Genomic DNA, 15,356 nt, shown 5'->3' on the forward strand with positions numbered 1-15,356 from the left:
CCCTTTGTTTCCTTTTATAAAAGTTTTCAGTATCAAAAGCAGCACTCTAATTCTTAATTGAATAATTAAGCTAACAACCTGCTGAATGTGTATTTTTTTTTAATGTTGTAGCAGAGAGTGAAAATGATAACCGGTTTCTATGGTTTACTTGAAATTATTCATCTCTGATTTATAGAGGAGTATTTTTATCTTAGATATGATGTGCAAAAGTGCACATTTATTATGTCATATTGATGAGATTTTTGTACTTATTTCAATGGTATTCTTTTTTTCAATGTTTGTTATCTGCTGATGCGTCATCCTTTTTTGTTTATGGCATATACAAGGGCATGTAATTTACAAGTTCCTTAGATTGCAGAATTCTCAAATTATTCCTTCATTTCCCTAGTGATGTCTCGTCTGATATAAACAGATTTGAGATAAGTCTCAGTAACAAAACAAAGAAGAGCAAGGATCCTGATATCTGTAAGTATGTTTGACTTTGCGTAAAAGTATTTTACTCTCCACCCAAAAGTTAGTCCTAGGATGATGAGCTTTTTGGGTATATATAATTTTTTTGTTTTGTCTCAGGATAATGTTTGCTGCCAATGTTCAGAAGTCCTATAATTTGAAAGGGACTTGGAAAAAGGTTAAGATCCAGGTGTAACTTGAATAAAACAGTGGTGGTTTTGCAAATTATTTTTAATTTCTAAATAATTTAGACTGTAGAATATGACCAATGTTTGTGAAGCAAATGCAGGGGAAAATGTGCAGTTAAAGGAGCAGGGTTATAATGAAGCAAATGACTTATGTATGTATACTGGTGCAAACATAAGTTATGGGCAGCAGTGCTTTGGAAAAGTTTGCATGTGCTTTATTGAGCTAGAGAGTAGCAGAGTTTTGTAGTGCAAAATTTGCATTCACAACACTTGTTTGATAATGGTTTTGAAGATTTCACATAATGTCCATAGCATGTAGGTATGCTTCTGATGTGAGTTGCAACAGATGATGTTGTCAGCGTGCTTGGAGAAGCAAAGCAAACACACATGGGAAATATTCCTTGCAGCCAAATCATGACAACAGTCTACATCAATGCTGATTAGATGCCTATGTTGTCATTTTGAGGTCCCGAGCACCTATTAATAACCTTTTATAATGTAGTCATGATGGAATGCACATTCAGCAGGACGGATGCTCCCCTAAACACCCCCACCTCCCACCAGAACCACCACACCTCCCATCTCCAGTTGCCACAAGTGCTATTTAAAGGAATTACCAATCATTATATGTTAATGCCTTGATGATGCAAACTGGCTGTTGCAACAATTTTACATATATTTGCTGCTTTCTAAAATTCTTCAAAGTTGCCTGCAAAAGTTGGGGTTTGAGTATGGTAGGTGCTGAAAGATATTGCTGTGGTTTTAAGAATTTTGACAAAATCAATTATTCACAAAAATGTATAGACTCCTTGGAAGAGTGCCATTTCCCTTGGATCCATGTCAAATAATTACACTTCTGCCCAGATGGAAGGTGAATATGTTTCATGTTGTCATAGGAAAGAAAGCAAGATTAAGTTACAAGCTTCCCTTCAACTAACTGAGTATCGTAGACAAATGAAGTTCTGTGAGGTGAGCAGATTGAAAAGACAGGTTTGTGAGCTGAAGACTAATATAACTGCTGGTCCAGCCAGTGATGCCCATTTTCCACAAATGGATTAAAAAGGACACATTAGGCTACTTAATAAGTTAAGAGACCATTGTGGTTACATTAGCATTACAAGAGGATGGACTAAATAATAGAAAACAGAAAATTGGGATAAGTGGTGCATTTTCAGCATAGCAACCGTATAAAAATTAACTAGTGAAATGCCACAGGAATAAATGCTGGAGCCACAATTATTTGTGGTATATATTAGTGACTTGAATGAGGGTATTGAATGTGCTATAGCCACATTTATGGATGATGGAAGAAATAAATGTGAGGAGAAGTGTTGAGAATGATACAAAGCGTCCTTAAGAGGGGTATAGACAGGTTAATCCAGTGAACAAAAACTTGACAAATGCAATGTTATGTGAATGAATGAGACATTGCGCATTTTTGGTATGCTGAATATTATTTAAATTAATGAAGACTGGCAAAAGCTACAAAACAGAAGTATTTGGGAGTCCTCCTCCATGAATCACAGAAAGCTAGCATCCAGTTTCAGGATTTTTTTTATTTCAAAGTGAATGGGAAGTAAAATTAGGAATATTTTGCTGAAACTATACAATGCACTAGTCTGATCATAGCTGGAATACTGTGAACAGTTTTGGGTCTCTTATCAAAGGAAAGTTGCATTGGCATGGGACATAATCCAGAGAGGTTCACAAGGCTACAGAGGGACATTTTGGGCCTATACTCATTGAAATATAGAAGAATCAAAAATGACCTTATTGCAATATACAAGGTTCTTAGGGTAGATGTAGAAAGGTTGTTTCCTCTTATGGGCGGGTCTGGATCTTGAGGGCATAATCTCAAAAGGAGTTATGTATTTAAGACAAAGATGAGTAGTGGATCTGTGGAGTTCTTTATCACGGGGCTGTTTTGGCTGAGTTATCCTCACTGAATGGAGTCCTGAATGGCCTTCTGTTCCCACATCTTACTGCCTTAATAAAAGTTTCAAAAAGTGAAATCTTGACTAGGATCCAGCAAATAACTGAATGTTCAGGTTTCTTTGAACATTAACAGTTTCTATGGCAATTAAACGATAATGCAAAAATAAAAACCAACAGAAAAATATAATTCAAACAAAATTATGAAATCTGAAACATGCTCTTCTTTTTTAACCCCACAATCCTCGTATAACCATACATTTGTGCATTCTATACCTATTTGTATTTTGCCTGTTGGCTTGCTCCCAAGTGGCTGAACCATTTCTGATCGAAGGCAACTGACTTTGAGGGTGACTGCAGATGGCTTTGCTGGATGGCATCAAATAATTGTGTGCTTAGAATGCTCATAGAAACAGAAAATAAGAGTAGTAGATCATGCAGCCTACAAGTCTGCTCTACCATTCAGTATGATCGTGGCTAACCGTCCAGCTCTGTACTTTGTTCCTGCTTTCTTCCCATACCCATTAATCATTTTAGCCCTGTAGCCATATCTAACTCCTTCTTGAAAGTATTCAGTGTTTTGACTTCAGCTGCTTTCTATGGCAGGGAATTCCACAGGCTCATCATTCATTGGGTGAAAAACTTTCTTCTCGTCTCAGTTCTAAATGACTTCCCTATATCCTTTGACTGTGATATCATCAAGAACATTCTGGTCTGCTTTGGGCAATACAGTTCTGCATTTGGAGTAATATTCTACACTGGCTGGCTGCTGGGCAATGGCAGAGTCACCAGTGGAGTTAGTGATCAGCAGGTGAATACTGTCATCTGGAAAGAGGGCAGAATACTTCTCTGGATTCTTCTCTGGAGCAGGACCTCAGCAATTATAATAATCTTTTGACGGACGTTTGCTGGACAGTCATAACTCGAAGGACTTGATTTTTGAAGACTGATATCCTTAGCCATAATTTTTGCAATCTAATTTCCGTAAGCAGAGCTTCCACTGCATCCCTTAGATATTCGATAACCTCCGCTTATGCTGCAATTGAACTGAGACATTGGTCATCAGACAATGTACTATGGTTATTTCCACACATCACTAGTGAAATTAAAATCAGTAAATGCTGGATCTTAGATCAACGATGTGACTCTGGGTACCCACATGTCCTTCGGTTATGACTGGCTGTTTGTGGGGTTCATGGAACATTCCTTGTTCCAGTCCTACTCCAGTACCTTCCCACATCTCTTCCTGCAATGCATCAAATGACGTACTTTGTGCTGTTTCCCAATCTCACCTGGGACTGGAAAAATGTCAATTTTGCTTCCAGTTTTTCTCCCTGCTCTTACCTTCACGTGGTCCACTTCTGACTTCTCCCTTCCTAACATCTTTCCATTTTTGGGGATTGACTAGTCATTGGTATCCATAACAAACCCACCAACTACCACAGTTACCTTTACTATGCATCCTTGCTCCCTGCTTGTTGTAACTACTCCCAGTTTCTCCATCTCCATCACTTTTGTGTAGATGGTGCCACCTTCTGTGGGGATGCCTCAGAAATGTGACCTTATTTTGCAACTGAGGACTGGTTGACCGGTCCCCTGGCCATGTCCAACCCACTTCCCATACTTGGCCCGAACTCCTCCTTTTCCCTCTCACAAAAAAGATAGAGTCCCCAGTCCTCATTTTCGACCCCAACAGCCTCAACATCCAAAGGAATCATAAGCCACTCAACATCCAAAGATCACCACCTCCAGCGAGATGCCCCTGCCAATCACCTATCTTCTGTCAGTATTCCACAGGGATCATTCTTCTGGGACACACTGTCTTCACTCCCAACGCTTTCATGGTATTTTCCCATGCCATTGCAGAAGGTGCAATGCTTGGTCATTTATCTCCTCACTATCTAAGGCCCCAGACTTGCCTAGCATAAGAAGTAGTGATTTCCATGCACTTCACTCAATCTAGTCTAATGTCCTCACGAGTCACAATGTGGTCATCTCTACATTGGTGTGATAATACAGAGTAGGTGACCACTTTGCAGAACACCTTCATCCTGTCTGTGAAAGAAATGAGTCCAAGCTTCTAGTAGTTTGCCACTTGAACATGCCACTTACCAACATTTCTGTCTCAGGCCTGCTGTAGTACTCCAGCTAGACCCAGCATAAGATGGAAGAGCAGTACCTCATCACCTTGAGGACATTATCGCTTTCAGTTTAATTTTGAGTTTAATAATTTTAGAGCATGAGCAAGTTCTTCGTGGTCTATTACTCACTGGATTCCTCAGGTCCTATCATGACATTGGTTGCTTTCAGCACAGCCAACCCATTTTCACTCACTCACAGTCCTGTTATTACCTATGTAGCTTCTTAATCTATCTACCTTACTATCTCCATTCTGTCTAGAGTGCATGCCCCCACAAAGAAAGGGAAAAGCCCTCCATCGCCAGCATAAATACCATCTTTTCCTAGCTGCTATCCATTCTGAAGAAGGATCACTGGGCTTGAAGCATTAGCTCTGTTTTCTGTCCATGGATGCTTCCAAATCTTTACTGGGTTTCACTGGAAATAACTCGTATTATTTCAGATCTCCAGCATTTGCAGTTCTTTATTTTCTTTTCAGTCATAAAATGACTAAACTGGCCTAAGAGTGATAGGGCCACCAAAGTCTTCCCTGTCCTATCTCCATCTGCTTACTGGAATTTTACACATACTCTGGCACTAGTTCTCCCACCCCTGTCCTGAACTGCCTGGTATCACCATCCTTCTCCAACCCCCCCCCCCCCCGCCGCCCCCCCCCCCCCCATCCCAACATTTTGTGTTTCCCACTTAGTTGCTTGCTGGTTCTGTGAATTCTATTCAAATTCTATAATTTGTCTCTTCCTTTATGGTCATTATGTTCACTTGTTTTAATTTTTCTTTCTCTCAATTGAACTTGTGCTGTTATTTGCAATTGTGATTCCCATGTTTTGCATCCTCTGTAGCACTGACCTCTGCCCATTGTTGCTTAATGATTCTGTAATTCTGACTTCACAAAAGTGCATTCTTTTCCACACCAAAATCTTTAATCTTTTGTTATTTTCTCCCCACAACTGAAATGTATCAAGAATTTCAATAGCCGCCTAAGGCTGTATGGTACTCTGGTGATGGCTGAATATATAGTTTGGATTGCATTTTATGGTCACAGTTATAAGGGGACAATATTGAATGCCAGCCTGCTCAGTTTATGATGTTTAGCAATCAAGATGATTCATCCTTATGTTAAACTGGAGAAAAGTATGGGATATTCAGAATTTGATATATCTGAATATTAAAATTTAATTTGATTAACAAAAACTTTTGTTTTTCAGTATTCATGCGCTGCCTGTTGAGTAGGTTACAGAAAGGGCAACTGATTGATGAGTGGTTTCCTCTCAGTTCACATTTTCCACTAAAAGGCATTGAACCAGGCTCTGTACGGGTAAGAGCACGGTATTCATTGGAAAAAATCATGCCAGAAGAGGAATACAGTGAATTCAAAGAGGTATTTTTGTTTTATGTGTTTGTTTTCGGTGCTCTGTGTATTCATAGTCTTGTGTGTAAATTTCATTAAGCATTATCTATCAAATATTAACTAAAATGTGTATGATGCCAATCTTTTTTTTTAAAACAAGAGAAAATCAATCACACTGTTTACAAGTTGTGGAAAACTCTGATTTTGAATTGATTTCCTCTTCTGGTCTCTTCCATCATATTAAACACTAATGTCAGTTGCAATAACAGTAAAATCACATCTTGTTTTGAACAATCTCACAATGCAATCCAACAGAACTATCCTGTCAAGTCATAATAATATAAAAACATCTGTATTTTTGAATTCATGATAAGAATTCATGTTATGCTTCAAAATTCACAATCTGATTGAATGAATTCCATGTATTGTTACATCTAGTTGGATAATTAGGAGACAGTAGATCCGATTTCCAAAGTCATTCATTAATTTGCATACAAAAGCGTAATATGTAAGGTATGAGCTTATGGTATTGGAGGAGATGGATTAAAATGGATAGAGCATTTATAGGCTGATAGGAAATGAAGATTTGGAATGGTATTTTCAAGATTGCAGGCTATGATTGTTAGTGATGCAAGGATCCGTGCTGAGACTTCAGCTATTGACAATTTATTGTTTGACTTCTTCTAAATATACTGATGATTTAAAAAAAAATAGCTGTGAGTCAAACACAGACTGCAAAGAGGGATGGACAAATTGAGTGAGCAACAGGTGGCAGCTGAAATATGATACTGAAAACTGTAAAGTTACGAACTTTGGTATTAAAAGCAGAAAAACAGTATATTTTAAAAGATGCAATATTTCTAAATCTTAATAGCACTGTAAGCAAGATAGAGAACACTATAATCCTACTTGCCTGCACCTGGACCTTTTAACTTTACAGGTTAACAGCACGAGGGGTACAGATTAAGTTGAAATTTTTTTCCTTGACAATGGGGAAGTGAATGATTGAGTGATATGTTTAGATGGTCCACTTAAATATTTTTAGATTACTTATAGTGTGGAAACAGGCCCTTCGGCCCAATAAGTCCACACCGACCCTCCGAAGAGCAACCCACCCAGACCCACTCCCCTACATTTACCCCTTCACCTAACACAACGGGTAATTGAGCATGGCTGTTTCACCTAACCTGCACATTTTTGGACTGTGGGAGAAAACCGGTGCACCCGGAGGAAACCCACGCATGTGCAAACTCCACACACAGTTGCCTGAGGCGGGAATTGAACCCGGGTCTCTGGCGCTGTGAGGGAGCAGTGCTAACCACTGTGCCACCATGCCGCCCACTTGTCACTAACTTCATTACAACAGATTTATATGTTCATATAAATAGTGATCAAACAATTTGTTGCAGACCCTCAAGGTGAAAGTGCAAATGGCTGTCATCTATTTTGTTCATTTGAAACAGTCACAGTGCATGTATATGTTCTTTCTGTCTGCAAAGAACAGGGTACCTATGAACATATGAAGCTTCCAGCAAATGCAAGTGTGCTACACTGAGTCCAACTGACAGTCCTAAATTGATTGTCAGCATAATTTCTTCTACATTTAGGATTGTCCAGAAAACTTCCTCATTTGCAACATATTGTTCATTATTAGATGTGATTCTGCGATTGGACAAAATTTGTCTTTACTGTCAACCTGCATTTATAAGTGTATTTTCTGTGGCAATGCCTCAACCAATCAGAGTCCACTTTCCAATCAATTAGCACAGTCCTCTCATGTCATATAAATCTTGGGTTTCCTTTTGAATTTGTATTCTTGAGAAATGTCCTAATAAGTACAAGACAAAATGTCCTTTTTTTAAAATCGGCAGTACTCAAGTTATGTATTACCAAGTATAATTTGTATATATTTATTGCCAGTTCTCTGGTGCTTGCTCAACTGGATGCCACTGGATTTAAATTGAAACTGCAGAAGCATGTAGAAAGGGCTAAGTAGATTTTAGTTGACTGCCTAAATAATGTCAAACATTAGTGTGCTGCACAAGTATTTATTTGTGCAGGCACATTTTTGACTCTCTAAATTAGTATATTCATTGATCAGCTGTTTCTAATCAACATCAGTAATTCCTTCTCCAAATTTAGTTTACAAGAGAGATTGCCCACTTAATCATCAAGCTGTGCAATGAGCAAAAGTTTGCATTTGTAAAGTGCCCTTCATTAGGAAATAATCATAATTTTCAAGTAAGAACTTTAAAGCTGGTTACCTAGCGAAGGGAGATGGAGAATTTGGAAGGTAGAATTCTGTGTTGTCGCAATTTGGCAAAAAGAAAGATTTTTAATTGTGTCATGAAATATGAAGTTTGTATAAGAGCCTGTTGCCAAAAGAACAGTGAGTTTGAGTATTATGCCCTTAACATAGTCAAACATCTTAAATTACTTTTAAAGGGTTGTAAAACAAAAAAATGGTATTCAGTCACATAAGCTTATCAAGTCATGTTATCAAAACCTTCATCAAAAAGGTAAATTTTAAGGAAGAAAGGGGTAGACAATTTAAGATCTAATCCCAGAGTTACTGCCAATAGTAGAACGCCTAAAATTGGATACACTCGAATTGAGTCATCACAGGTATCTTGGAGGGTTGTCAAACTAAAGAAGATTGGAAAGAATTTGAAGGTTCAAGTCATGGAAAGGTTTGAAAACAAGTATACTAATTTTACTATCAAGGATTACTTAACTAGGAGCCGTAGGTCAATGAGAACAGTGGAGATGGACAAATGGGTCTGCTATGATGTGGGCAGTCAGTATTTTAATTAACTTGGGCACACAAAGGGTAGGACTTTCAAGGTGATCTTGTGGCTAGCATCTGACAACAAATTTGTATAAAGAAGTCCTTCGAGTATCAGAGCTTCAAATCAGTCTTGATTAACTTCCATCATTATATTGCCAATATGCAGAACTTGGAGGTCTAAGTAAATCTTAAATATTTTTCTTGAAATTACATTTTATTGGAAGTGTATGAAAATAAATTAATGTATATTACATTTTGAATAGTTCATGATTTCCTTTTTCTTTGTAGCTTATTCTTCAAAAAGAATTCCATGTGATAAATGCCTTATCCCATGTGTGTGGTCAGGATCGGACGTTATTGGCTAGTATTTTACTAAGAATTTTTCGGCATGAGAGACTTGAATCGCTTTTACTACAAATACTCAATGACAGAGAAATTAGTATGGAAGGTAGGCCAATCGAACTTAAGTTATTAACCTAGTCAATCGAGGTTGTTTATTGGATTTAGTATATTAGTTATGGACATTTAGATTTAAAGCACTGAAAATCATTTTTGTGTATTTGAGATGTCGCAAAAAAAATGCAAGTTGAGTGAGTTTGAATTAATAGTTTTTCCACTTTATAATTTAATATTCCATTAGTTTTTAATGAATAAATACTAAAGGTGATAGTTGTGCTGGTACAGCTTGCTGTTCCACAGTTCTTATCTGAATGGATGCCACTATTATATCATGCAAGGTATACTTTTTGACCTATATTTTAATTGAGATGCAAACTTCGAACAATAAATACTAACGATAAGATTAATCTCAAACTTTCCATATGCCGTGATACAATGTAAAATTATAAAACATTGAATTATTGTAGCTTAATTTTCTTCAAATATCCAGTTTGGTGCTGAATCTGAAATGGATATGTATCATTCAAAGACCCTGATTTGAATACCATGTTTATATAACTAGTTTATTTTTTAAGAAAGTAATTTATCTTCTTTCTGAAAGAACTTTAGTTCTTTATTCTGTTATGGTCTCAGCAGATGTCATAACAAGAGGAGTCAGACCCCAGACTGAAACTTGGCTTGATAGCTCTTGCTTTGTTTTGGTTTTAACAATGTGGTCTCTTGCTGAAACATAAGTATGCAATGTCGCAAATTTTGTTCACAAATGAAGATAAAACAGAATAAACCTACTTATAATACAAATTCAAGGTTTTTTTTTCCAAACACAGCAAAAATAGAATCTCACTAATCCCAAAACATTCCTTTCTTTATTGCAAGAAGTACAACAGTTTTTGTTTAATATCCAAAGTGCGCACCCCTGGTATAAAACCGAAAAACAGCTTCTATAGTACTGTCAGTAGAATCCCTGCCTCCAGCACCTTAACAGGTTTAAGTCGTGTGATTTTAAAGTATAGATTAAAACTGCAGAAAGCTTCTTGGAGCTGTTACACATCTGAGATAAAAGACATTCAGCTGTAAGTCACCTCATCAGGACTTACTCCCAACACTTCTGCTCTGAGATTAACAATAACATGAACTTTTTATTTTCAAGTAACCTAATTCACTACACCCATTCTTTCTCAGGACCATGTCTTCCTCCATGTACTTCACAGGTCTGCTCAAAGCTCGAAGTAAAACGTTAAAGGAACACAGTGAGAGGGTGTTTTCCTAACCTTTAATAACCAGTTCAAAAATATCTAACACACCAAGAGGCCCCATTATTTGCCTATCGACTTGCAAAACAATTTTAAGTAAAGAAAAGTCCAAAGCTGGGCCTTAAAACAGTTTTAAAATAAACTACTGTGGCAACAGAAATAGTTAGAAGTTAATTGTTGACTCAAAACCTAAAAATCCAAGCTTACATACATTTAATATAATCTGTTCTAGAAGTTACAGAAATTGTGTTGTAATTCATTCTTGTTTTGTGAACAGCAGTGGCAACGACCAACATTTATTACCATTCTCTAACTGCCTTTGAGAATGTGGTGGTATTTCCCATCTTTAAAGCACTGAAGTCCATCTGAAATAAGTACAACCACAGAGGTATAATAAGTACAGTTCCCAAATTTGACCCAACATATGAAAGAATGCTGATAGCATTCCAAGTCAGATGGTCTGTAACTTCTGACTTGCTGCTATGATTCTGTGAAAGGCTTGTTTAATGAGGTGAGATTGAGTAGTTTGGGTCTCTACTTGCTAGCGTTTCAAAGGATGAGAGGAGATGTAATTGAGAAATGTAAGATGCTAAAGGGGATTGACCAAGTAGGTGTAGAACATATATCTTCCCATGTAGGGCACTCTTTCTAGAGAGGTCATAGTTTTAGGCTAAGGTGTGGCAGATTTCTTCAGTAATGTGGAGGAATTACTTACTTCAAAGGAATGTGAATTCTGGAATTCACTAGCCCGGAGTGTGGGGGGCATTAGGAAACTTAATAAATTTAAGGAGGGGACAGACAGACAGATTTTTAAATTAGTAATGAGTTAAAGCATTGCAGAGAGCAGGCAGAAAAGTGGAGTTAAAGCCAAGATAAGATCAGCCACAATTGTATTAAATGGCAAATCAGCCTTGGTTCTTATGCCACTTCTCAGTCTAAGCTTTAAATACTCAAATTTTGCTGCATATTTATGACTAAAAATTCCCTTATGAGTTTATTGGAAAGAAAATCAATGCAGCTGATGACACTACTCTGAGGAACTTCTGTATCACTGGTCTGGTCCTAAGACCATTGGCCTGTATTAACAACAAGCATCTTCCTTTATTTTACGTTTGACTGCAGCCTGTAGAGAGTTTACCTATGCTTCCCATAGATTTTAATTCTGTTAGGGCTCTTAAAGTGACACTCAACTAGGAAATTCAACTCTCGTCCATTTTTGGACCAAGACTCTAATGAAATCATGACTGAAAGTAGACAGGTTGTAAGTAATTCACCGAATTATTTTGCTCTTGTTTTCTGTGAACAAGACATACCTCGAAAATCAGCCTTATTGTTGGTTAGATAGCAATATTTAGCTAAGAGTGTGGCTAGTTCTGGAACACAAGTGTGGAGTACCATTCACAGAATGTTGTTAAGTGCCCTAACTTTTTCTGTATATCATCCTTGTTGCCACTTTTTGATATTCCATAAAGTGATTATAATTGACCGATGACTGGCATCTATTTTCTGCTTTCATTGTTATGTCCTGTACCATTGTATGATTGTGCTGTCAGCAATTTAAGACACTGTTGTGCTTGCATTGAGGAAACATTACTGTGTAAATCTTGTAGTTTAAGTGTAGTCCCATCTCGCTTGTTAATGATTTCTCTGTGGTAATTAAATAATTGTCAATAAAATGCTGATATCGTCAATGGACAAATAACCCAGACACCCACAGGTAGTGGTCTGGGGATCTATAATGGCAGATGTAAAGTTTGAAATCAGAAAGAAAATTTGGAACTAAAAGTCGAACAATGATATGAAACCAGCATTGAATCTTATAAAAATCTATCTGTTCACTAATGTCCTTTTACTGAACTAAATCTGCCATCCTTACCTAGTCTGGCCTCCATATGTTGACAGTTCCGCAGCAATGTGGTTAACTCTTAACTGGCCTCTGAAATAGCCTAGCAAGTCACTTAGTTGTATGAAACATCTAACAGGTCTAAAAAAGGAATGAAATCGAGCGGGCTACCTGGCATCAACTAAGGCACTGGAAACAAGCTCAGCCTTATCAACCCTGCAATGTCCTTCTTGCTAATTTCTGGGATATAATGTCCAAATTGGGAAAATAATCTTACAGACTAGTAAAAAGACCAGCTTGACAGTTTTGTACCCACAGAATCATACAATCCAGACAATACCATCATCGTCCCTGGGTACACATTGTTTCTCTGGAAGAATAGACCCAGCAGCAGAAATAGTGGCACATGATGCACAACCAGGAGGGAGTTACCCTCAACATTGTGTTCTCAACACTGACGCTGTCTGTAGATCCCATGAAGTCTCCTTACCTCTAGCTAAACATGGAAAAAGTAACTGCACTCTCAACTGATTAGCAGCATTTAACAAGGGTACAGAACATACTGTGGGTGGGGGAACTTCAGTGTCCATTGCTAAGAGTAGCTTGGTAGTGGCCATGACTGAACAAGCTCGTCGAGTCTTAAAGGAAATAGCCTGCTAGCCTGGGTGTGCAGCAGGTATTGAAGGAACTAATGAGAGAAATACATACTTGAACTCATCCTCCCCAATCTCCCTGCTGTGGCTGCACCTGTCCATGGCAGTATTGTAGAAGTGGCCGTTACTGACCTTGTGGTGATGACATCCCATCTTCAATTGAGAATATTCCTTTATCATCTTTTGTGGTCCTGCAATAAGTGGTATATATTTCAAACAGATCAATTAATTCAAGCCTGGGTAACCTTGAGGTGCCATGAGCAATCAGCTGCATTGGTATTGTATTCAGCTACAATCTGCAAGTTCATGCCCTGGCATTCCTATTACTATCAAGTGTGCAATATAACACTTAGCTAAAAATAAAGTGTCAGCCTGGTAAAGGTACATCACAGGGGCGATGCCAAGCATCATAAGCTTCAAGAAATAGACTTGGCTATGCAATTCTACAACCAGTAGATCAGATCTAAACTTTGCAGTCCTGTCAAATCCAGTCATGAATGATCGTGGATATTTGAACAACTAACAGGAGAAAGAGGCTTCATGTATTTCCATTCACAATGATGGAGGAGCCCTGAGTACATCAGTGAAAGAGATGCAGCTGAAGTATTTGTAACAATCTTTAGTCAGAAGTGTCAAGTTAGATGATCTATTTTTGCCATGTCCAGAAATCCTCAGAATCACAGATGCCAGTCAGCACTAGATTCTGCAAACAATGTGGGCCCTGACAGCATTCGAGCAACAATACTTGTACTTCAAAATTTTCCATGCCCCCTCACCAAGCTGTTTTCATGCAGCTGTAGCACTGGCATCTACTTGATATATAAAAAATTGCTCTGGCATGTCCTGATAACAAAAGCAGAACAAATCCAATCTTGCAATTACTTGCCCATCAGTCTGCTCTGATGAAAGGAGTCATCACCAGTTCTGTTAAGCCATACTTGCTCAACAGTAACCTCCTGACTGATGTTCAGTTTGCATTTTACCAGACATGTTCAGCCCCAGATTTCATTGGTTCAAACATGAACAGACACAAAGGGGTATGCCTGCCCTTGACATAAAGGTCATATTTGTCTGAATCAGGCATCAAGAAGTCCAAGCAAAACTGCATGAATGGAAATCAGGATGGTAACACTCCAATGATTTGAGTCAGACCTAGCATTAAAGGAGCTTTGTTGTGGTTGTTGGAATTCAGTCATCTTAGTTCCAAGGCAGTATTTCCTCAGGGTAGTGTCCTAGGCCCAGCAATCTTCATTTGCTTTGTCAATGATCTATCTTCCATTATGAGGTCAGAAGTGAAAATCTTTGTGCACTTGTTAACACTGTACAACACATTTCATGATTTCTCAGACAATGAAGCAATCCATGTTGGAATGTAACAAGATCTGATTTATGTTCTGGCCTGAATAGACACACTGCATTTAACATTGCCTGGCAAGAATGAATTTCTCCAAAAGAGAATCTAACCATCTTTCCTTGATGTTCATTGGCATTGATACCATTATAAACATCTTGAGGGATACAGTTGACCAGAAACTGAACTGGATCAGCTACACAAATACTGTTACTGCAACAGCCAGTCAAAAGCTAGGAAATCTTCAATGAGTAACACGCTAAAGCCTGTCCAGCATTTAGAAGGCATGATGGAATGCTTCCCACTGAAGAAGCTTGACAACATCTGAACAGTAGCCATAGTGTTTATTCTCTACATTGCAAAAGTGCACTGACACTTTTTAGACAGCACTTGCACATCCACCCATCTCATCTACTGTATCCATTGCTCTTGATGTGGTCTCCTCTATACTGGGAAGACAGACCACCAACTCACGAAGCGTTTTAGGGGACACTCACCCAACAACACCACCACCCTGTGGCCAACTGCTTCAAATTCCCCTTCCACTCCAACAAAGACATGCAAATCCTGGGCCATTTCCACTGCCAGATCCAAGCCGCCAGATCCAAGCCACCAGATCTCTGGAGGAAGAAGCCCTTATCTTCCGCTTTGCAACCCTTCAACCACACTGCACCAATGCTAACTTCACTAGTTTCCAAATCTCCCTTCCCTCCAACTCATTCCATATCCAACCCTCCAACTCAGTACCGCCCTCTTGATCCCTCATCTATCCATCTTCCTTCCCATCTATCCACTCCACCCTATCACAATCAACCTGCCCCCACCTTGTGCATCCACCAATCGCCTTCCTAGGTACCTTCCCGCACGTAGCCCCCCACCCTCCTATTTATCTCTCAGTCCCCTGCCCCCCACCACCTTCCTGGTGAAGGGCTTATGCCCGAAACGTCGACTCTCCTGCTCCGTGGATGCTGCCTTACCCGCTGTACTTTTCCAGCGACACACTTTTCAACTC

General features: G+C 38.6%; 1 protein-coding gene across 2 annotated transcripts in view; it reads left to right on the plus strand.

The window, feature by feature from the left end:
• Positions 1–15,356, plus strand: part of rasa1b (RAS p21 protein activator (GTPase activating protein) 1b) — a 192,723-nt gene that overhangs the window by 127,737 nt on the left and 49,630 nt on the right. For both annotated transcript variants that reach the window (XM_072582822.1, XM_072582817.1), the window contains exons 16-18: positions 389–465; positions 5,915–6,087; positions 9,134–9,293. In XM_072582822.1, coding sequence (XP_072438923.1) covers positions 389–465; positions 5,915–6,087; positions 9,134–9,293 — 410 coding nt within the window. The remainder of the gene's footprint in view (positions 1–388; positions 466–5,914; positions 6,088–9,133; positions 9,294–15,356) is intronic.

The sequence above is a fragment of the Chiloscyllium punctatum genome, chromosome 2 (genome assembly GCF_047496795.1).
Source record: "Chiloscyllium punctatum isolate Juve2018m chromosome 2, sChiPun1.3, whole genome shotgun sequence".
NCBI lineage: Eukaryota > Metazoa > Chordata > Chondrichthyes > Orectolobiformes > Hemiscylliidae > Chiloscyllium > Chiloscyllium punctatum.